At 36.5% G+C, this 24,299-nt stretch overlaps 1 protein-coding gene across 3 annotated transcripts in view; it reads right to left on the bottom strand.

The window, feature by feature from the left end:
• The window catches only part of TOX (thymocyte selection associated high mobility group box), a 223,972-nt gene that overhangs the window by 35,874 nt on the left and 163,799 nt on the right, over positions 1-24,299 (bottom strand). For 2 of the 3 annotated variants that reach the window (XM_017834318.1, XM_017834317.1), the window contains exons 4-5: positions 8,939-9,217; positions 2,306-2,536 (exon numbers count right to left, since the gene is read on the bottom strand). In XM_017834318.1, the coding sequence (XP_017689807.1) occupies positions 2,306-2,536; positions 8,939-9,217 (510 nt within the window). The remainder of the gene's footprint in view (positions 1-2,305; positions 2,537-8,938; positions 9,218-24,299) is intronic. The other variant, XM_017834319.1, reaches the window with a different exon arrangement.

The raw sequence follows: 24,299 nt of genomic DNA on the forward strand, positions 1-24,299 counted from the left end.
ACCTACTTGCAGCCATTTTTTCATGAACGTGTAATGTGGATTCCATAACACATCATTCTGTTGTGTTTCAATTTAAATTAAGAACAAAGAGATAAGGAAAATAAATTTAGTTCTGCTTTTGCAGCATAAGACTTATTCAATTATTGCTTTCAAATACAAATAGAAAATTGAAGTTAAAGCTGGACATTCAGGATTTTATGTACTTTTCTAAACAGAGCTCTATGGAAAGACTTCAATATTCTGGTGCTAGCACTCAGATGACAAGCTCAAAGGAAATGTACATTTTACAGTCTTTTAGGTTTATCTCTATTATTGGATCTTGGACCATTACTCATGAAGTCAAGTTTTCTGAGTTGTAAGCAGAACAAATACTATGGAAGTAAAAACCGCATCATTGCAACAGTCATGAATTAAGGGTCTGGCTAAACAGATAACTTTTTGCTTGGTGTCATCATGAGAGAGATATATGATTAACTAGAGAGACAAGCTCTCTACGTCCAGGTCTTGGCCTTTCACTATTTCAGGAAAAAAAAAATGTATGTCCAGATTTCAAGAACAGGGAATGATTCTGGGTAACAATTTTTCCTATGGAGCAGAAAACAATTTAAGCCAGATACCACAGTCTATAGTTTCTCAGCTTTGGTCAGAGGTCTTGGCCAGGCACAACAGGGACAGAAGGCTGCTTCTTGGGCAATCTGCTGAGCAGTGGCTACTCTTTATGTGGCTCAGAGGACTGTCCCTCCTACAAGGTGGAAGGTATGTGGAACGAAGAGGAACGAGATTAAAAGTTCTTGCTTGTGAACTTAATCAAAAGCATAGTCTGTACTTTTTCTGGATCAAAACTGAACAAACATCATCATGGTCCCAAAAAGTAATGCTCAAGTACAGAACTGGGAAGATCTAAACAGTGTGTCAGATCTAGAACATTGATCTTTGCTGGACATATTCATATGCTTCTCCCTTTTTTAAAGGGAGAAGAAAGAAGCAACACAACAAAATAAATAATGTGCCAGGCCAAGTGACTTTTCTCATCTCTGTGTTCAGAAAATTACCTTTCCTCAAGCTAAACCTTCCAAATGCTGGACTTATTCAATGGTGGATACTAGATAGCATAAGATTTTTTTTTTTTTAAGATAGTCAATGAGTGCCAAATCTTGATTCTTACTAAACTGTTATCTTTAACAGGGATCTATATGTACCTTCACCATCCAGTTATTAACAAAGTAAATCTTTTTTTTTTCAAGCCCAAATAATTTTACGTACCAAAAAATCATAAAAAATTTTTTCTTTAATTCTTAGTCTTATTAGCTATAATTTTGCAGTAATAATGTGTGAATGAATGAGATTCAATTTAGTACCAGTACTTTTCCATTCTGTGTGTTGACATCAATTCCCACCCAGGTCTCCTGCAACCAATATAACTCTCATCCAGCGTGTCCTGTCTTTCTGTATCTGTTTCCTTCTTAAAGTTCCCATTTCTTTATCAAATCAATCAATTCTGCTGGTAGTTGGTAGAAGTGCAACCAAAAACAACAAAAAAGCAATGGTATGCTGTAGTGAGGATGAACGGAATTTGCCAACTGTCACCACATGAACATAATGAGCTTCTAGAGTTGCCCACTTTTACATAGCATTTGATTGACTTGGAAGGATTTCTGCAAAGGGTCGGGTTCAGCTCTGCTGACCTTATTGCAGAACCAAGGCCTTTCTATGGAAGATGGAACTAACTAAGGGATGTGATTTCCACAGCCCACATGTATGCTAGAGGATACACCAGAACACTGTCCATTTGCCAGTGTCCACCCTAGGTCTCTTTGGGTCAACATATCACTCATTTCTTTCATAAAAATCTCGTGGTTTGGGAGCAAAGGTAAGCTCAGCTTCCCTTCTGGCATAATGGGATCATGGGGCAGGGAAACATCTGCAACTAGGAGCCCAAATATATGTCAGGTCCCACTGCACAGGTCTAACCTTTGGCAGCAAGATCCTCTTACAGCATGGTGTCAATACACAGGGCAATGCCATCGTAAAATCCTAGGCCCATTAATTCTGGCATAAACCAATCCTAAATATAATCCTACGGCTTGTGTTACACCCTAAGAAACTAAGAAAACTCTTTTACTGGTTTCATACAGATGAAATGAAAACAATACTCTCCTTATCTCAGTTCTCTTTAAATCATATTCTTGAAATGTCACATATTCAAGTTTCATCCTGGCAAACAAAAGAAGCTGCCTACGGTGCTTAGATGACCCTGATAACACTTTCCTGAAACAAAGCCTCTGAGCTGTAGCACATATTGTACCTGTTTTTGTTCTTCTCCTAAGCCGTCCCACATTGAAGCTACAATTTTAGAGACTTCACCAAAAGTAGCATTGGGGTTTTGGCCCTTGATGGCTGCTTGAGTGTCTCGAAAGAACAATGCATAGGCAGACACAGGTTTCTGTGGCTCATTTGGGTCCTTCTTCTTCTTCTTTTTGGGAGTTTTAGGTTTCTTTCCCATATCTGAAGCAGGTCTCTTCTCGCCACCATTGACCTGCAACATAAAATTAGGAAAGTACTATTAAAAAACTAGCCAATTTAATTCAGTCCATCCATCATTAAAGCCTCTCTGATACAAAAATTTTGGATTTTTCATGCAAAAATAGAATTTTTGTTGCCATCTTTGATAATCCAAATGTTGACACTCTCACCCTTCCTCAGTTTGTCCCCAGACTACTGTTCAAATCAATTTCTTCTGCAACTGGTGGTACACTTTCCAGGGACTTTGAAGAGAATCTGACTGTGAATTAAACAATTAAAGTTACAGACAGTCCCCTATACACCTTCTAATTAAAGTCTGAAGAAACAAAGCTTCACCAGTATAGACAGTTTAGAGTCCCTTGAAGGATCAGTTCTGATCTATCTGTATTTAGCTGCACAGTTTCTTTGTCTGCTCATGTAGAAGCAAACGGTTCAAGGAAGGGAGTGAAAGAGGAATGGTGTATGGAGAAAAGTTCATGTGCATCACCTGAAAGAAACTGCACATGAGCATTTGTGCAAACACTGAAGCACCTTATTTTCCTAGTGAAGCTGGTGAAGGGTCTAGAGCACAAGTCTTGTGAGGAGCAGCAGAAGAAACTGGGTTGCTTAGCCTGGAGAGAAGGTGGCTCAGGGGAGAACTTATCACTCTCTACAACTGCCTGAAAGCCATGTGTTGGGGTCTTGACCCAAGTTACAAGCTGCAGAATGAAAAGAAATGGCCTCCAGTGGCACCTGGGGAAGTATAGTTGGATATTGGGAAAAACTTCTTCACCGAGAGGGCTGTCAAGCATTGGAACAGGCTGTCCAGGGAAGTGGAGTTACTCTCCCTGGTAGCATTTAAAATATATGTAGATGTGGCAACTGGGGACATGGCTTAGTGGTGGACTTGGAAGTGTGAGGTTAACAGTTGGACTCAATGATTTTAAAAGTATTTTCCAACCTCAATGACTCTATGACTTACAAGCATATAAAGGGACACTGACCTGATTCTTCAACAGATTGGAGCTCCATGGCAGAGCAAATTCTCTTGATATGATCACTTAATTTACTATACCTGTAGCAATGATGTGTGATCTTATAAGTGGTTTCAAAGGCTTTTTTCTTTTGTAGGCATGACCAAAGTACTGTGTATCATAAGGGTTTTGAAGTATGAGAAGATCAAGAGCATAAAAGGTATGCTCTAGGCTAAGGATCTACTAGGCATGACTTCTTTCACTTCCTTCTATTATTATTTTTTAATAATGCATATCAAGTGGTACAGAAGAATACAGATGTTCAAATCAGTGGAACTGCATGAGTAAAATGCCTAGAAATCCTCATTTTGAGAAAAAAAGCTTTTTTATTTTTCTCTATGCATCACTGTGTGGTGTCCAACAGAACCCAGGTGACTACAGTGAACAACCTGGATCTCTGTGGCTTACTAAAAACAGCAGTAAAGTGATGACCACAATTTGAAAATGAAATTGATTGTTTCCTGGGCATTATGTTACAATGGATGCATCTTTAATACAAAGTTAATGGACATGAAGCCTTTTGGCAGCATTTGGGAAATACGAAAAAACAGAAGCAGTGTGCTACCTATTATTGAGTTATCCAACATTTAATCTCTTGCTATTATTTCATTCTATGGGGTACACACGAATACCCATTAAAGCATAATTAACTAGGGCTCCCTAGTTAACTTGACATCAGTTTAAACTCTTTAGAAGTCCTGTGCAAACTCCAGGAGCAAGAAGACTTGACAATAATTTGTTCTATGGTTAAATTTTTACCTCTGGGATTTGTTAAAGTTTTCCTCTTTTCAGAGTAGTTTTGAAACAAGGAGATTTTAAAGTTCTCTATATATAAGGATACCACACTACTTCAACTACCCTTAAACGAGGTGATATACTACAGAAACTTGTGTAAGTCGCCTTCTGGTAAGCTGTTCTGAGAACGGCTCTAAAACCTTATTCTCCAACATTAATGATCAAGACACTTCAAATCCTGAGTGTTAAAAACAGAGTACTCACAGGGGAAATTCTGTTTGTCTTATATGAAAATAACAAAATAAAAAGAATACAAGAATTCAAGTACTAATAATCCTGCAAATGGCTGTGATGATGGCCTACCTTATGCTCCCATCAGTCTATCAGCTTCATAGACTCCACTTCTAACCACCAAAGCAGAGACAGATGGAAAATAAAATAAAACCCATATATATTCTGCTAGGCATAGACTTGTGCCTCAAAATCCCTGGAGGTGTAGTTAGCTCATGGTAATCCACCTCCTGTCATGGCTTATTGCTTAATTATGGTGATGTATTTAACTTATTTATCACAAGAAAGCAATAATCTTTCACTTTAAAAAAGTGTACATTAACCATGTTGCACATATAATAGATCACAAGAATATCTAGTGTAGGGTTTAAAACTATCAAGTAAGGCACATCATTGATATCTAAATGTCCCTTGAGAACTTAGAAAATGTCTATAAGCATATTTAAAATAAACTGCAATAGTACCAAAGCCTTTAATGGAGCTAGGAGAGCTGTTTTATGCACACTATCTTGCAGTAATCGCTGTAGTTTAAAATAGATTTTAATCAAGCACCATCTGCATAATAGGTTGAACAGACAACATGGAATTCTACTTATAACTCCTATCATATAAAGTAAATATTGTAAAATCTCTGCCACATAAAGAGAATATGCTGCAGCAGTTCTTTAGTAATTGTGTTTCTGTTATTTAATTCTTGCTACTTGCAGTCCTCTCTCTATCTTCCCTCTAAAATACATTACTTGAATTTCTCTCATAAATGATATGCAAATGAGCATGGAAGAAAACCCTGTTATCCATCTATGAAGAAATACTTATTTACAAACCAGCAATGCTTCCAGCAGCTCACAATTATGCTTGGCAATAACCAAGTACATGTTTAACGATCCAACAGTATGAATTATGGCAAGAATTACATAAATGTAATATTCTGATGTTGAGATGGTCAGAATAAAGCATGTGCTAAGTGGCCACTTTGTTTATAGTGTTTTTTCAGTTACTTACAAGTATTGATTTTTAAGTTCTCCCTTTTTATTTCTTCTAACGATAGCACCAGATATGACATTAAGAATTAAGGAGACTCCCTTCAGAGATTATATCCTTAGTCTGAGACTACATTTCACATTTCCATGGACCTAGCAGCTTTCTGACTGCATATCTAGCTTTACAATTACATTACTACTGTCACTGATCTTATGGTCAAGCAACCTCAGCTGTCCTGATTTTAGAGCCACAGCATGTAGGGAAACTGAGCCCTCTATAAAACATCTCCTTTCTCTTTTTTCTACAAGGGAATATAGGACAGCTGAAGTCTGAACAGCCTATATGAAAGGGTCTTTATGAGAATGAGTATTGTCAAAAAATATTTAGCAGCTGCTGCCATTAGTTCTGTGTATGTTGGATAAGGCTTACAAGGATTTGAATATTTATCATAGAATGAACATCCAAGAAGTTCAGTACATGAACAATTACATTAGTTTGTAAAGTTTTCCCATTACTGGAATTTGGAATACATACATTAAGTTGAGATGCTAATTTCTTTCACACATGGAAATCAGTAGTTCATAGGGATACAATTATATCTTTAGTCCAAAGGTACATAATGTACATATTTGCTTATACTTTCCATCAACCTCTTTCTATAAATTCATGCAAACATGAACAGAGCATTGAGATTTCTGTATTTTTTTTCTCTAGATAGAAATAGGTATAGTTCTTAGGGAGCTCTCTACCAAATGTGCTATCACAGGATCAGTGGCTTCTCTTTCACACACAAGGCTGGGATTTCAGCTGGTATAAACTAAGAAAGGTCATATGACACGGAGGTGATTTTCCATTTGAAAATGTACTTTGTCTTTTTGATCAATGTTGGTACATAGGCAAACATCATCTTCTGTTGGTTAAATGGGGAGAACGTTGCTGTTGCTATTAACAATACGGTGAATTCAGAGGGAGTTGGTTTTTACACAGTCCTCACGGCAGGAACATCTTACTGATTCCATGAAGCTCCAGCAGCTACTACAGGACTGGAATATGTGCCCCTCCACTGAAGGACTGACTAATAAGCTGTGGCCCTGATCTCTTAAGTAATTGCAGACATCTACATGATAGTTTATAAATTAAAAAGAAAACTCCAAATTTAGCAAAGTTATATTCAGGTAAAAGACAGAGATTTTCACAACAGATAGAACAGCTGGTTCTATCTCTTTCTGTCCCCATCCAGAGCCTTCTTTCACTGGGAAGAGGATTTCTGGAGTGAGAACATTCAGAGGTCCCTTCAAAGCAACTCCAAGAAAATGTAATACTCTTGTTTCTGGGGAGGAAGATCTCCACAGAAAACCAGTTTATTCTGAGTATTCATATCCATTCACTGGTAGCTTCCAGGAAGAGCAATGTTAACAGAATATACACAGTGGAGAGTTTTAAATCATGAACTACAACAATATACTAACTCCTTAGGCTGATTATTCAAACTCTATTGGCTTTTACGGAGGGAATTACAGCAGAACCATCTCACTGGATCAGGCATGCCAGCCCACTGCCTGTCTCCAATGGTGGCCAGCCTCAGGTGTTTTCATGGAGCCCTAAGAAATCCCACAGAAGACAATGCATGACATTATCTGCTCCCCATCAATCTGGTTTAAACCATACTAGTCAGACAAGAATTTAAGCCCTCTGTCACTATTAACCAAATTTAATATCCTTTAAAACTTTTCTCTTGGAAGATATAATTATAGAATTTTAAGGCAATATATCTACTTCAGCATACTGTTGCACATTGTGCCTTTTGTCATCTTTTCCTGCTTAGACTGAGCATGAGAGAAAAATAACATAGCTTGTTAAATAGTTGAACACTATATAAGCTGGCTTCCACAAAGAAAGGACCAAGTCTTACTTAGTCTACAGTGGTTTATATTTCTCTATCGAAAACATTAGTTTCAGATAACTACTGCTTGCATGAAACCACAACCCTACACTTTAGCTAGCTTAAAGTGTTACACTGAAAAAGTACATGAAAACTATGGGTGAAATAACTGAAATATTTAATAGAAGCAGAAAGGTAATATTAATTATTTCTCCAGAATTTCAAGCATCTTGCACACTCCAATGCATGTAAATAAATTAGCAGAGCAACAGGAGTAGCAAATAAATTATTCTGAAAAAGTAAAGGCTGCTTGGAATTATTTTTACACAGCTGTATTCTAAAGTCCTCCTCAGTAAGGTAGTGCTCATTTAGAATGTATGAATTATTCAGTAATTTCTAAAACCTAAACTTTGTAAAATTAGGGGCATGTCCTGAAATAAAACTTTTGAATCAGAATTTATTCAAAATGTAGTAAAACATATGTCTCCAATTACATGATTATTTTATAGCTTGAGGCATGAAAAACAATATAATTTGAAAACAAATCAGGCTTACATTTCTTGACTGAATTATACCTCCTCAGCGACTCACAATATGTTTTCTTCACATTCCTTGCAAGTCTGCAACTTTCCCCCACAAGCCATCTCTGTGGTACACTACATGGTACACACTACAATGCAGCAGTGCTCTGACAGGACTGATATTTTGTAGTGACCATAAAATAGAGCTAAAGAGGTTCTCAATTTCAATATGCTCTATTCCTGGTTTAAGGGATGATTTTGTGCTAAATTTCAATCTTTCTGTGTCTCAGCTTTTCTGTCTGAATTTAAGATAATAGACTTGTGTACTTTTGAGAGGTTTTCAGGATTTTGAGAGATTGGGAGATTTTTGCATGCAAAACCTGCTATACAGATTGACATTTATTCTTTAAAGAAATTTATTACGTAAATTACTCTTATCACTTCATGCTTGTACTGACACTAAAATGAAGCTTAAACATGTCATGATGAAGTGTCAGCACCTCTCAAGGTATAAATGTATAATGGGTCTTCCAGATTTTCAAGGTAAGGTTTCTAAAGTTCATAGGATCTTTCTGTTCTGGTTGCTATGATGTTCTGTTTACTCATCCTGTGACCAAGTAGCAAAGACTAGCATATTGCACTGACTGTTCATACTTTTTATAGCAGTAACTTGATCTTTAACTGGAAACAAACATCCCTGCTATGCAAGTGAGAAAACTCAACCCTTATATTAAAGTCCTACAGAAATTACTACCCTTTAAGTGTTTAACAGGATTCCAGTTTGCTCTCATGAAGAGGAATGATGCAATTTACTCAAGCTGCCTGAAGAATTGACTGGATATTGTAAGTTCTGTATTCATAACCCTTTATTCACTTCAATCAACCACCAATAATACATAAAGTATCACCTTAATAACTGTGGCCATATGATTCATTTAGCAGGTCCTAGAAATAACCATAATTTACATAGTAATCCTAGCATCTAAGCCTACCTTAGAGCTATCTTCTCCTTCATCTTCATGGACTGAACTGGATGGTGAAGGAGTTGCAGATTTGCTTCCAGGTGGAGAGGGCGAGTTGTGAGGAACACTGTTTCCACCCATATTCAAACCAAGCTGTGCACTGAGCTGGGACTGGTTAATAGTAGTCAGCTGCCCATGCTGCATCATTCCTGGCTGCCTAATATCTGCAGGTTGAACCCTTGGCCTCATGGTTGCCATCTGAGGATGGGAACTATACTGGGCTCCTTCTGTATTCCGTAAATCTTGCATCTACAAGAGGAAAAAAACTGTATTAAGCATATCACTAATAAAGTGTTCTGTTCCTTTAGACCTCAGTTGGCCTGATAGGCTAGGTAAGGCTTAAAGGAAATGGCAAGTACTTAAATAAACACGTAAATACTGGAAATAAACAGAATAAGGATATGATTGACATTTGCATAACACTGACTGTTATAAACTATTCAGGCTCTAGTTGCAGCCCTTGGGAATAGCAAAAAAGCAATGATTTTTTTTTTTTTTCTCACAGGGGGAACAAAAGGGCACTGCTTTCTTTAACTGCATGTAGAGTATTTTCGAAGTGCTAACAGTTAGAACTCTGAAGTTCAGACCTAGATCAGAACATGAACATCCTCAAAATTCAAGACAATTTCCAAATCCTGCTTTTTTAACATAGGGTTTTTTGTGTTTGAGTTGTGATTTTGGGAGCTGCAGTTTTCTGAGTCTGAATATCTAATATTAGGTCCAAATCTTTTTTGCCTGGTGCTACCCAATGAGATACTGGACTTTTCAGGATTCAGACCACTGACAAGAAGAATGCATTGATAGACTTATTAAATGATTTTTGAGTTGATTTACTGCTAAGACATATATGAACAGAAAGCTTGGAAATTGCAGGATTGACAAATGAATCCATTGTGCTATGTGGGTCACCGCTTCTTAGCATTAACGAGACATACTATTTTAATGCAAGCAACAAATTCAGTCTCTGCAAGGATAAGAATTAAAAGCACTGGAGGATGAAACTCCTTTCTTGTCCAGAGGTCAAATGCACATATACACAGACCTCAGCAGATTGTCTGTAACATCTTTTCAGTATACTCATACAGAAACACAACAAATAGGAAAGAGCTTCAGAGAAAAGCTCAGATTTAAGCTAAGGTGTTCTGTGGTTGATTTAAAATTGAAGTGTCAATTCAGAGCTTAAACGAAATAGATATAGTTGTCTTTCTGTGCCTCAGACAAAAATGCTGTATATATGAAATGGAATCTGACAGTAGCTACGATTGTGTAAGTTCCATGAAGATGAGGACGTGCTAATGGTTCAATATATTAACGTAGCCACATTTATTCTATGGACAGTCTTTGTTAGACATGTCATGTGAATTGTCTATAGATCACTCAGATTTTATTTTTTTAAAACTTTTTATAACTTGTGAGTTCTATAACCTATGTTTTGCTCATACACACACTCCTATATATCACAGCAATCTGTAAGATACCTTTTAACCAGTAATGCAAGGAAAAAAGTAAAGATAAACCTGTAACTTCACCTTTTCTCTTATTATTGATAGTGTAAAAATGTATCAAATTTAGGGAGATTTTTTATGAACTTGGGGATTGATTTTTGTAAAGGTGACTGATTGGCAGTAAATCAAACTAATAATACCATTAGCTATGGCATACTTACCACTTTACCTGTACTTGTGTCTCTGAAAAGTATTTGAAATGGCTTATGACAATGTGACATCCCAATTATAACTGTATTTATGTTATTTTAGAAATTAATAGTTTTTGGTAAAAAAGAGTTATTGATACAATCATGTTTTTCCACTTCATTTAATGATTACTAAAGCACCAGAGGAAAGGAGCAGAGAGAGCACAGTGGATAAAACCAACTGAAGGCTGAAATTTGAATCCTTTATATTCTTAAATTACTACTGATTTCTTGGTCCCTTCCCTCCAGTATCAGCTCCCCTCCTTGCCAAGCATATTAGCCTTGAAAGATATCATTATCTCTGCCTCTAGCACGCAACCGGCACCAAAACAGTTGTGCCCATGAAGCTGTAATTCCTGCTCGGCCATTTTGCTCTGGATCCAGCTGCTGAGCCGGGCAGCAGCTGGGGAATGCGGAGCAGAAGTGTGGGTTCTCAAAGTCCTCTTGGCCAGCTCGAGGCAGGTGGGCAGGGGATGGAAATCCACACAGTCCCTCACATGCTGGGCACTGGGAGGCAAAACCCTCCCCAAGACCCTCCCTTCAACCTGTCTGCGGTGCTCATGCTTCAGCATGGGTGTGTTCCCTCGCCAGGGACCCTCCACCCTGCAAGGGCTGAGCCCATGCTGCCCTGCTTGCAAATTCCTCGTATATTCATGGGGCAGGATTTCATGATGCTGAATAAACCCTGCCTGAAAAGCATGACTGCTTTTTAATAAGCATTGTAATGATTTTACAAACTCTAGAAAGGAAACAAGCACCATCTGATACTCCTAACTCCTATTTTGAATTAACTTGCAAATTATCTACCTCTAAAAGCAGGGCAAAAGTTACTATTTTAATTACTTTTCCTCAAGTAAAATATAACACAATTGCTCTAACTGATGCACAGAAAGTTCCATCTGAACATAAGGAGGAACTTTTCAGTGTGGGTGACTGAGCACTGGAACAGGTTGCCCAGAGAGGTTGTGGAGACTCCCTCACTGGAGATATTCAGGAACTGCCTGGACACAGTCCAGTGCCATGTGCTCTAGGATGACTCTTGGTTGGACCAGATGACCCACTGTGGTCCCTTCCAACCTTACCCCTTCTGTTTTTCTGCTTTATTCAAAAAGATTTCTCCTTTATTAAAAACTCTTCATATGAACTACACAAACATTACCAGATATAGATAATATTGGATTCAGAACATTCTGTGTTTGTTGTCTTTAAAAAAACATATATTTTTAAACAGTATGTGACACAATTTTAGGCCCAGCACTGAAGATAGACTGTGTTTTCAGATAATACAACACCAACTGTTGTTGATGTACTGAATGCATCCCCATACAAAACACACACGTGCATATATACATATATTTGCAAGAGAACCCTTCACTAGGGAAATTCTGAGGACTGCAAATGAGGTGGTGCAGTAGAAAAAAATCCAGTATTTTATTTTGACATGAATTCAGTTTGTCTTCTGAATTTTTAAATCAGATGAGTACCAGGGACCTTCAGAAAATCAGGTGTAAACAGCAAGTTTGTTTAACATACATGTTCTCTTTTGGATGCTAAGCCAGAACCTCCCTGCTGCCCCCCAAGGCAGCTAACCACATAAATGTGAAAAGCTGTGAGGTTATACCATGGAAAACATGTGATGATGAACCTTCAGGTTCCTAAAGGATCAACAAACCAAGAACTGTTCCATCTTCTCTGTTGGGTTCAAGAACAGACTCATCCATGAAAACCACACACTTGGGTCATTGCTGAGGAGTGATGTTATGCCCCTGTTTCAGTAGATGTGACAACTTGTCTCTGCAGAATAGTGGCACTAGTCAGACACACTCTGTAAGCATTAAGTGCAAAGTATAACAAATGTCTTCTAAACGAATTCAAAATCAGAAGCTTCTTATCCCTTATTCCTCCAGATGGAGTTTTACAAAACTCACCGATGTGTAGTTGTGCCGAGGCCATATTCACTATACAGAGGCAACACTGCAAACACACTCCTGCCGAATGCAAAGCTGAATACAAATCCTGATGGATGGCAGTATGCCAAATGGAAGAACAAAGTTAAAGAGTTTTGAGTGTTACAGAGGATAAGGACAGTCTTAGACTGATGTCTTCAATGGTCTCTGTGATGATTTAATAATGATAATATCTGTCAGTTTAATATCAATCTCCATCTGTCAGTTCCAGGATGTTTCACAACTTGTGTTATATTCAGCTTTAGAACATGACTGGTTTTATTTTGATTTTACTGATGGGGAAGTTTCTTTTCACAGCTGATTTTTTTTTCTGTTTCCATTTTGCTTATAGGCAGAAACTGAGCACTCACCCCTGTAAGTGTTTGACTGCAAGTCAAAAGACATACTACAAGTCACTAATTCTAAGGTGTGTACCAAAACCCCTTATTGACACGTGGGTAGTGCAAAACCAGCACAGGGCTGTCTGGCTGAAAGCGAGCTCCTAATGCCCTGCTCAAAGCTCCTGAGGTACTAAGAATTAAGCTTAAGTGCTTTAAACATCAGAGCATCGTTCAGCCCATCAGCTTAAAGTAAAAACAAAGCAAAGCATGGAGTGCAGAATACAGTGATATCATCCCTGTACAGTAACATCTTACTGCAGGACAATGTGAGTGCAGTGTCCTAATCACAGAATCACAGAAAATAGGGCTAGAAGGGACCTCAAAAGGTTATTTAGTCCAACACTATCTCACAGTAGGATTAGCTATACCTAAATCATTTCTGACAGATGTTTGTCTAACCTCTTCATAACCTCCCTAGGGCAATTCTTGTGCTTAACTATCCTTACAGTGGAAAGGGCTTTTTTCCATAATGTCTCACCTAAATCTCCTTTGTTGTAATTTAAACCTACTACTTTTTGCTCTGCTCCCAGTGGACATAAGGAATGTTTTTCTCCTTTTCTTTACAGAAAATCTGTACACACTAGAAGGCTATTATGAATTTCCTTTCAGGTTTTTTTTTTTTCTTTAGACTAAACAACTAAACCTGAAGATTGAAAGACTTTGTTCATCTGATCATTCTTCCTGCTGTCCTCTGGACTACGTCCAATAACCTTCATCTTTCTTGAAATACTGTGCTCCAAAGTCCACAAAACATAGAAATTCTTATCTGACACAGCATTCAGATAGAATACTTCATCTCTCAAAGGACATAGCACATAGCAGCAAAAAACCCCAAAATCGAATTATCTGCCTTTTTGATACAAGCTGGTTAACTCATACAAGATATAGAAAGAGCCAAATTGCAGGACTCTTTACTAATGTCCCAGAAGGTGGCTTTAGGAAGCAAATAATTGTTTTCTAAGAAGCATTAGACAGGCAGTTTCAAGGGGACTTTGCTGTTAGCAAAATAATTCACGTTATTTTTCCTGTTATAATTAATAACCATGAGGCAACATCTCTCTGAAAAGCCAAGTCCCAACTGTCCCCCCCTATTTAAATTCATTTATAATAAATGGTATCATTAAATGAAAGAAGAAATACAGGTTGCCTGAACAGATCGAAGTAAATATAACAGGTCTAAGTACATGCAAGAAACACTAGAGATTACACACTGAAAATGAAAACCTTAAGGATGAAAACATAAGGAGAAATACACAGGGCTTATTCACTGAAGCAAGTGAAGATCACATATCTCACTACTCTGAGCAAATTCATATCAAGGCAAAGCAGACATTATTTCTATTACCACCACCAGGTCTTACAATGATTTTTGCTTAGTCTTCTACTCGCTGAACACTCTTGTGTAGACGGACACTGCAGAAGTGGCTGATAGTTTTTTGCTTCTTGTCTAACTGGTCAAGGTAAGTCAGAGAGTAACAATTTTTCAGGCAATAAGAAACTATGGTTAAATCAATTAAAAAAATGGAGAAAACCCCAACAGATCTTAAATGTTATCTATGAGTTAACCATAGTGTGCTTCCTTCTTCACTGGCATGACCCAATGGAGTCACCATGTAGGTATCACAGACATTCTTTGGCAGGCAGAAGGAGTTTCTTTTAATAGTAATATTGTCACTTATATTCCCAGAAAACTTGTGCTACTACCTCTGCCATATTAAACCTGAATGTTTGTCTGTTCCCAAATAATGTGACATTAAAATGGACCATTAGCCCTGATTCTGTCAACCTTCTGAAAAGCCATGAGATTCACTTAGAAATTTTACTGCTTTTATTTTAGGTGTTTTAATTTTCTTCTAATATAAGCCAATACACATCTGCAGGATGTTTTCCAGAGACATAGAGATGCTCATTAAAAAAGAAAGAAAAAAAGTTAATTCCTACATAATCACTCGACTCTGTAAGTGAAGGTTTCATGAGAGAAAAAAAGATAATATTACGTTGCCAGACAGGTTTGTGAGAGCAGGCACACTGAGAAAGAATTGTGTTTGGGAAACAACACTCACCATTTATAATCAAAACAACTGATAAACCAAAAAGCCTCATAACTGAATTTAGTGCTACAAAATTCAAGCAATATTCATCATACAGATGAGGAACAGGCTCTCCAGGGAAGTGGTCACAGCAACGAGACTGACAGAGTTCAAGATGCATTTGGACAATGCACATGGTGTGACTCTTGGAGATGGTCCTGTGTAGGGCCAGGTGTAGGACTTTGATGATTCTTGTGGGTCCCTTCCAATTCAGGATACTCTATGATTCTACATAATCAAAGCTAAACTTAAAAGAGTGTCTAAAATACAGAAATGTCCATTTAAGAACTCGGTTCTTACCAATGATCAAGCAGTAGTACCTTGTGGTTGTTCACTGCATCTTGTAGGTTAGGATCCTAGATTAACAGAAAGTAAATCAAAAGCAAACTATGCCATTTCATCTGTTTTTTTCCATCATGGTGACGCTATTTCATGAGATAACTTAAAATTTGAGATAACTTGAATATTTGTATTTATACAACAGAGAGAGAAAAAAAAAAGTGACCCCAATATTTAGAGGCCTGAAATCTGACAGGAAGTTTGGCTTTACTGATTACAGTGGCTAAAACTGCTAAGTGGTATTTATGTCCTTTCATGAATGAAGACTGATCAAACCTAAAGGTCCTCATACTATTAGATCTCTGTTTCCATTCAGTTACAGTAGAAATCATATTTGCAAGCAAGTCTTGTTTTAGCTCATATATAAGTAGAGTGCTAAACAAAGATTTGTTATGAGAGCTAAGGTTACTATAAAATGACCACAGAGAACCATTCAAAACACATTAAAAGGAATAACTCAAAGCACCACCTAACAGAGGAAGGGGATGTGTGTTTTCATCTTCTCATTTTTATAATTCTCTTCTGTATCAGCTAACTATGTAATGGAAGACTGTGTTTTAAAGTAAGTGAGCATTTGGGGAATATTTTAGTGCTGTATACAAGTGTATTTTTTATACTATGCCCACTGCATGAAATGAAAGGATGACTCAAAATTTCTGTTGATTAGGAAAACAATCTTAAAATTAAAGAGCAGAAACTTCAGATGTAAAGGGAACCCTAAACTAAAAATAATAAAAGAATACCTATTAAATCTACTACTCTAATCTTTTCAAAATCTTTCTGTTAAAAATTAAACCACTTCAGGTTGTTTTATATAGTTCTGATTCTGTAAGTGATCTTAAGCCCCTTTAAAGCAATTATATACTCAAAATTCGACTGCAAAATTTTATAGCACGATCACATAATGACAAAAATGCAGTAATACACAGTTTCTATATTTCTTGGTACACAGTTAATTTGGTGACTATTAACATTCTTTTCTACTTTATGTTTTAATATCCTTTGAGTCACACAGGGCCAAGGTCTCAAAACTAATCATAAAAAACTACTGACTGCTATTCACTCTAATATAATAACCCTTTATTTAAAACAACCTCCAATAAATTTCATTATAAGGGTTAAAAACCTATTAAATGTCAAAGAATTTGCCTGACTCAAACTTCTAATAAAGAAACAGAATAGGCTTTCTTTCTGAATTATTTAAATCTTTACTGACTGTGCACTGAACCATGAAATTAGAAAAGTGTTATTAGAAGTGTTCTCTGGTTTTTATAAAAGTTGTAGCATAAAATATATCAAACCACAGTCTTTAACTAGACTAGTTAAAGACATAGGTTTTTAATCCCGAATACATGGTTTTCACTGATATAAAGGGTCATAATTAAAAGTCTGGCCTGGAAGCTTAAGATAATAAAATTATTATTACAGGAGCATACATGTTCATTTGGTATATTCTGGATGCATGTTTCCATTTTAATTTGGACAAATATCTTCAATTTTGTTTGATCTTGCAAAGTCCACTAATTTGGATCCTCTCAGCAAACAATTAAGCTTTTAATGGTGACTCATTTTAAGGAATTAATGGTGAATAATTTGTGTTATCTTTTTCTCTTTTTTAAAGTGTCTAAAGCTTTACAGCAGGTATAGGTTGACAGCAGACAAATGGAATCTAGGAGGTACAAAGCAACTATTCTAGCACACATCTCCTGATAACAGTATTATACCTATACTGTGTTTTTTTGCAAATAACAACAGAATAATTTTCTATTTCACCACTGATTTGCATAGGGAAAACAATCATGCATTTCACTTTTATTTTAGTGATACTAAAGAAATCCTGATTAAGAAGAATATTCACAGTTTCACTCAAACACACCTGAATCAACAGCCTTTCATCAAAAGAAAGGAAGTCAGAGAGATGCTTGAGAGACACAGTACTGTCTCCCCTTCTTTTTTACAATAAAAATAGAGGCACCAAGGGCACATGAAATGATTAAGTCTATGAATACAAACTAGATCTTTGGAAATACTGTTAACAGTGAGAAGCTATGCTTTCTGTAGGGCGTGATGAAAAAGGGGATGCAGGCAGCTATGCTGCCGTTGCAGTGCTTTGCTTCTGTGACCGACCAACAACAACAGAGTAGCCAGCATGAGATTGCTGTAACCTTCGTTGGCTTCTGCTTCATTGTATTCCATTGTATTCTATTCTGTTCTGTTCTGTTTTTTTTTTTTTTTTTTTTTTCTTTATGATGTTCAGCACTATCAAACTATTTCCCTGCAGTGCATTGGGCAATGTGACTACTATATGTAACGTTGTTTGCTATATCTGCTTTAACGCACAAAAGTACCTTCACCACAACATCCATCTGTCCCTACCACCAAGTAAAGGAATTTGTATTGGATACATTCCGGAGTTTTTCTTGAGTCAGTGTATCATCAGTAGATGATTTGTAAATTTTCCAACAGATTTGCCAAGAGAAGATCTGGCCACACAAGAGCGGAGAGTGCTAAGCCCAGTTAGTGCATAGTCGTGTATCTCCCAGTCGTGTCAGTAGATCTGCCTCTGACTTTTATCATAGATATTTTTAATACTTTATACAGTAGTGTCGACATTTAGAAAACTGGTGGACTTAGCATTTAAAAACATAAATTTCCAATAAGATATTCATATTCATCACATTACATATTTCAAAACAAAGTTTAGCTTGATGTTTAGAAGATGTTTAATTTGAAATAAACTGGAAATATTAGAATTAGACTGAGATGTTTACATAAAGGTATTTAAGGATGTTTACACTTAGTAAAGAATATCATATGACTTGACTGCAGTATTTATTATGTTAAGACTGACTCCATGTGAATGCTTCAGGTATGCCAGGGTTTTATTCTTAGGGAAGCACAGATACAGTCGTTGAATAACTGGATAGGTGTGAAAGTCTTTGAGAAAGATGCTGAGACCTTGAATGATCAACTAACCCTTTGAATTCTCATCCATTCAGGCTCTTATATTGTTTTAATGAGCTTACTTTCTGTACAGGATGGCTGCTCAGGCTGAGGCTACTAGACCTACACTCACTAATGACAGATTCAACAGGGAAAAACACTGAAAGGTGAAACAGAAAACGTAAGAGCTATAACCACAGATTGTTCTTGGTGACTCCACACTGTATATCATGTTTCTTCATGCTCTGCCTCAGCCCCTGTCTCCTCTTGAAAGATCTCAATCCTAGATTTGTAATGCTGCATTATTTCTATTCAAAGCATCAAATTATGAAGCTATATGGTGAATCAAGGTCTGCCTTTTTCACCCTGTACTCCATTTGAAGTTGAAGAACAATGAATGGTCAATTCTTTCTAGCTGGCAAATTTGGGAAAAAGACCCTATGACATATTCCATATAAAGCAAAAAGGTTTAGAAAAGTGTCTCACCTGAAATGCACATCCAGCTAATGTGTCCTTCTGTGCCTTTTGTGGTTCCTCTTTATCTTGATAACTCTTCCATTTGCCTACCCCAAGGAAGGTTCTGCTGCTCATTGCGTTTTATATCTTATCTGAAGAGCCACGTTCCTCAGGTTCAATAACAGGGGATTTGCCTAAGTGCAGGGGATGTCCATGTGGGAAGAGTGAAAAAATTCCTTCTGGTTAGCAAATCACACTAAACCAGCTGTGACACCTGAAAAGTTGATGCAATATTGGGGTGTCTTGTGTCTCCTAACTCTACAGGAAAATTCTGTAGGATAGAAACTGCATCTTATCTCGTTTCTAAGAAAGGCCAATTCCCTCTCAAAGCTGGACTCCGCAGCACATCAGATAGAACAAGAGATTTTTTAAATATTGTCAATGGGATTTAATCTAAGTATGCTACTTCACTGAAAAAGGTTTTTGTAAGGGAGGAGCAGCTGTCTTTCCAGTGTTGTTCACCTGTTAAGGCACTAGACATAAATAAAGGGCAGAAGGACCTCAAATCTAAATCTCTGTCACTCAGAAGGCAGAGAAAGGACTAAAACCTGCATCTGCTATGTGCTCTATTCATCTCACTACTCCCAGCATTAGGCTCATGATATTTCCTGCTGTTCTGCACAAACATTTAATGGATCTTGTTTCCATTCCAATGTGATATGAAGTTGGATCTTTGAAACCGGGGTCACACAGGCAGATGTAGTCTGCAATTATCTGTATTCTTCCTCTTGGGCACTGTGATGTGGAACATCCTTGAAATTATTTCCCTGAGCCATAGGGTCCTATCTGGGGTTGTGGTTTACAAATGGCATTGTGACTGCAACAAAATCTCCTATGGAATTAATCATAAGCAAAGTCTGAACATAAGGAAGTTTAGACATAGCTGGATTAGGGAGACTCAGTTGGCTCAATGCCCTGAAGGCCTATTGATAAATACCACTTCTGTTTAAGTAAACTATTTTGCCAGACATTTCAGTCTTGGGTAGGAACAGTGGTGCGTGCTACCTTTTACATTCCCATACACAGGCACTGTGTTAAATGAAATGAACTTTCCTGTAACTCCCTGCCACCCATCATTCACCCAAAAACCAAAGTCGTCCAGGTTTTATTTGTGCATTTTGTGAATTTCTGGACTAAGTTTATTTTCCTTGAGAAAGAAAATCATATCTTTTTCTGGTTGATACCAGTAGCTGTGAAAAAACCACACCATATCCCACATGACTCGACTTTTCATTCAATACAAAATCTAAACAAAAAAAGTAATTTAGACTAATAAGAATGAGTTGGATGGTTTAAATTACATTAGTGAAAGAATCTTAGTGTGAGAGAACTAATGGAAGTTGAAACAAAAGGTCTGCATAATGTTTAACTCAGAAAAGATTGTTTTTTATACATATGATCTTGTTATCAAGTGATAAACTTACTGATATTTGTAACTATATTGTCATAATTTTCCCTGCAAAATAAACCTAATGCCATTGTCAAATATTGTGGGTTTTGTAAATGTTAAGCACATGTGTTACTGCTAGGCAACACAGTTTTTGTAAGCTATGAAAAATATGCTTGGCTCTCAGGGAAAAAGCAATTTAATGATATGCTAATAAGTCCATCATTCTTCTGGATTGTATTATTTACAATTTTGTTTCTAAAACCTATTTAACATCTCCAGTGTAATTATCCATCTGCAGCTTGCCAAGCCCAATATTATAATTCTGAAACAAGAAAAATCTCAATTATTTTATTTCCAACTATGTAGAAGATGAACAGATATGCAGCAGTCTCAAAAGATTAAAATTAGTAAATTTATTTTGCTTAATGTCCATGCGACAGAAGATAATCCTGGGAACCTCCTTTTTAATTTAAGAATAAATCTTTGTTTTCCTGATTTGATATTTCTAAATGTGGATATCTTCCTTAATGAAGTCTGATCAACTAACCAAAACAATCTAAGAGAAAAAAAGCAAAACCTCTAACTTCTTGAAAAGGGATACTTTGGGCAATCTCAACTTCTTATTTCTTTTTAAACTCATAATTCAGTCTATTCTTTTTGATCATGAAGGCTCTTGTTGTCCCAATGATATTTAGAATAAAGCAGCGATCTTGGTTTGGCTGAGAAAACTCTGGTTTTTTCCTTTATCTTACAAACTTGGATTTTCAACATTGCTGAGCAGCAACCAGCAGCTGGGAAAGCAATACTTTATGATTACATATACAATGATTTAACTCCATTCCTGAATGCAAAGGAAGCATACTGGAGTCTTTGGTAAGAATGTGTTGTGATATAATAATTGTTTTGCATATCCTAACACACACAGTAGCAAAACTCAAAGAACATCACATGTTTTGTGTGAAATCCACCACAACACAGAAACAGTTTATAGTGAAATTCAGGGAGGAACCAAATGCTATCTGCAAGGGAGAAAACAGTGAATAAAGAAATTTACAGAACATGAGTTTAGGACATTAAAAAAGCAATCCTGGAATACAAGAACTTTCAGGCTTTGGAAATTATGTCTTCTTGGTGAAGAAAGAGATGGATATACAGGTAACAAGGCAGATCAGTGAGATCCTGGAAAGCTGGGCTTTAGAAAATTCTTCAAGCTAGAGAAGGCTGTAATAATTGTGGATTCAGAGTGCTGATGTCCAGAGAGAAGACAACCTTTCAAAGAAATGTCCTTCATGTTTTCTCAGTAAAGTCTCACAAACTCATCAAAGTGTTGAAATGCTTTAGTTTGGATGAATAATTGCATCATTTAAAAGAAAATCTGAAGTCCTCTGGGATGATTTCTCCTTTCCTTTCTTCTTGGATGAGAGTCTAGTCATATTAATAAACTTCTAACTTCTATTTGGGACTATCTAACCTACTGTTATCTGGACTATCCAACATATCGTTATCTGGAACAAAACATGATGACAAGTCATAATATTCATACAGCACAAAACACAACTGCTTACATTTCCCAGGTTCGAGAGCACAACCATGGTTGTTCTAAAATCCCCAAACTCTTCTGCTGATCATACATCAGCTCTGTTGACAGAGGCCTGGTTCTAATTTTCAACATATTAACTGGTCCAATCCAGATTAACGTAATTGAGTAAAATGCACCCAAATCTAAAATGGGATCTGCATACCATACTTTGACACTGCCAGAAGGTAGCCCTGGAAGCTACCCTGCCCAGGCAAGTACTCAGATGCTACAGAAAAGAACAGTTAACCTTCAGAAAGATTAGAATTCACATTATCTTAAAATGACATGACAAAGGAACGTTCCAAATAACACAAAGAGAGATCCGCATTGTTCTGTTCACATGCCACAGACTGCCTTCGTACTAGGTGAGCTCTTCATACTAGTGTACCATTCAATCAGTGTGTAACTTTATATAGTGTTACTACAGTTCTTTTAAGTTTTATTAATACCCTAGAATAGGATCATCCTCTACTAATAATCATTAATTTTGTAAGCAAGTACCTTATTGTCTCATACTTTTCTCAGCAGAATAGTGATTTTAGTCACTTCAGGAAGAAGTTTTAAAATGTAATTGCTATGTGTGCAAAACTGCATCCATGACTTCACATAATTACTGCAATTATGAATGCAATTCAGGTAAATATGCAAGGAAACTACTAGCTAAGCCTCTAACTGGTAATTTATGTGTGCCTTTACCCAATTTGCATGGGCAATTTTCATAATTACCTTCCCAGGTTTAGTACATAGATCTCAGGACTACTGAATACTAATAACTAATAACTAATGAAGAATGATGAAGGATGCATGAGCAACTAGTGAAATAAGCAAATGAAAAACATATGGAAAGAAAAAAAAAACAAAAAAATTCAACTTCAGCATATGCATTTGTCTTTTTGTACATTTAATTTTGAAAGAGGAGGATATGAGAAGGGCAACTAGATAGGTCAAGTTCCTTCAATTATCCTTTCTTCTCCTATTTTCAATATGCAACATACCCCTTCTGGTAGTCAAGAAGCATAATGCTTTTCAGACAAGCTACATATGTATAGTGTAATTTAAAGTAAGTGAAATTGTCATTTTAAGTGTCTAATTCTTCATCTGAGAGAAGCAGACGTGTTCCTCAGGAATGAAAGGCCAAAACAGGGTCCCAGTGGTGTTTACAGATAAGCAATTGAAAGAGTTTACAAGTGTCCTCCTTCTCTGAAGAACAAAGAAAACATGCTGCATTTGTCTCACAGAAGCATTTCAACAAATTATATACCTGTTGCTACACTTAAAACTGTATTAATAAAAAATCTTAGCTTGTTTGTTTTGTGTGTTAAGACAAGAGAATAAAAAAACCCATGCCTAAATATTCCTGTTAACCTTGATCATTAACTAAAAAAACGTTATGGATGTAATGCATTGGAATTGCATTTAGATTCCAGGTTTCTAAGAAGAACTGCACCAAAATAAACATAAAATATGCATGTGTTAAAGTAAGTATCCTAAAGTGTCTTCTGTTATACTCTGTAAAAACAACATCCCATTATGAAAACCCTAAAATCAAGCCCATGCATTTAATTACTGCTAAGCTTTTATAAAGTCAATTTTAAAGAGTTTTAATTCCTATGTCTGCAATATTCAGGAAAAAAATACTTAATTTTTTTTTAATTCCCATTTAAATGTAGAGAATATAGTTTTATTTTGAAAATTCCGAGCTGCTTTTGCACAGTGCACATGCATATGCTATGGTTGACCTTTACGGCACCTGAAACGGACTGCTTTTTTATTCTTAAAGTAGAGTAAACAGCATCTGCCATAAGAATTGTGTTTTTTAAAGACAGATAGTTCAGATATGGTCATATGCAGAATATGATCCCCATGATAATTCCAATTAATATTTTTACGTTATTAAATTTTACTTCTGCCAGCCCTTTACAGTCAATATAGGATAGCATGTGGAGCTCTATTTTGCTAAAAAATGGTAAACTGAATTATTAAATGAATTTTAGATGAATCACCAACCTCTGCCACCTAAACCAACCTCCTTCAAGCAAAAAAGAGAGATAAGGGCTGACATATACGAACAAACTGAGAAATCCCTGCTCATAACCAAGTAACATTTCTATGTCTTAAAAGTATTGCTGAGATAATCTAGCTTGAAAAACAGTGACATATGATAAACATTGCTCCATATCATACCATATCAATGGTATTATACTGTTTGAAAAATAACTACACTTTGCTGTGTTTAACATAACAGATGCTAAATCTTATATTTTAATGAAAAATATTTTGCATGCAAGTGGCTACCACTGACAGTTAGGAAGTACAACAAGAACAAAATCCCCTAACATTATGAAAAGCACCAAAAAGGCACCAAAGTGTTTCTTCCTTCTACACTGAGGCCTCATATCCTCTATCTGTTTCAGTCTGGAGCTTGGCAAGCTGT

The sequence above is a fragment of the Lepidothrix coronata genome, unplaced genomic scaffold, assembly GCF_001604755.1.
Source record: "Lepidothrix coronata isolate B3197 unplaced genomic scaffold, Lepidothrix_coronata-1.0 Scaffold232, whole genome shotgun sequence".
In the NCBI taxonomy this organism is placed as follows: Eukaryota; Metazoa; Chordata; class Aves; order Passeriformes; family Pipridae; genus Lepidothrix; species Lepidothrix coronata.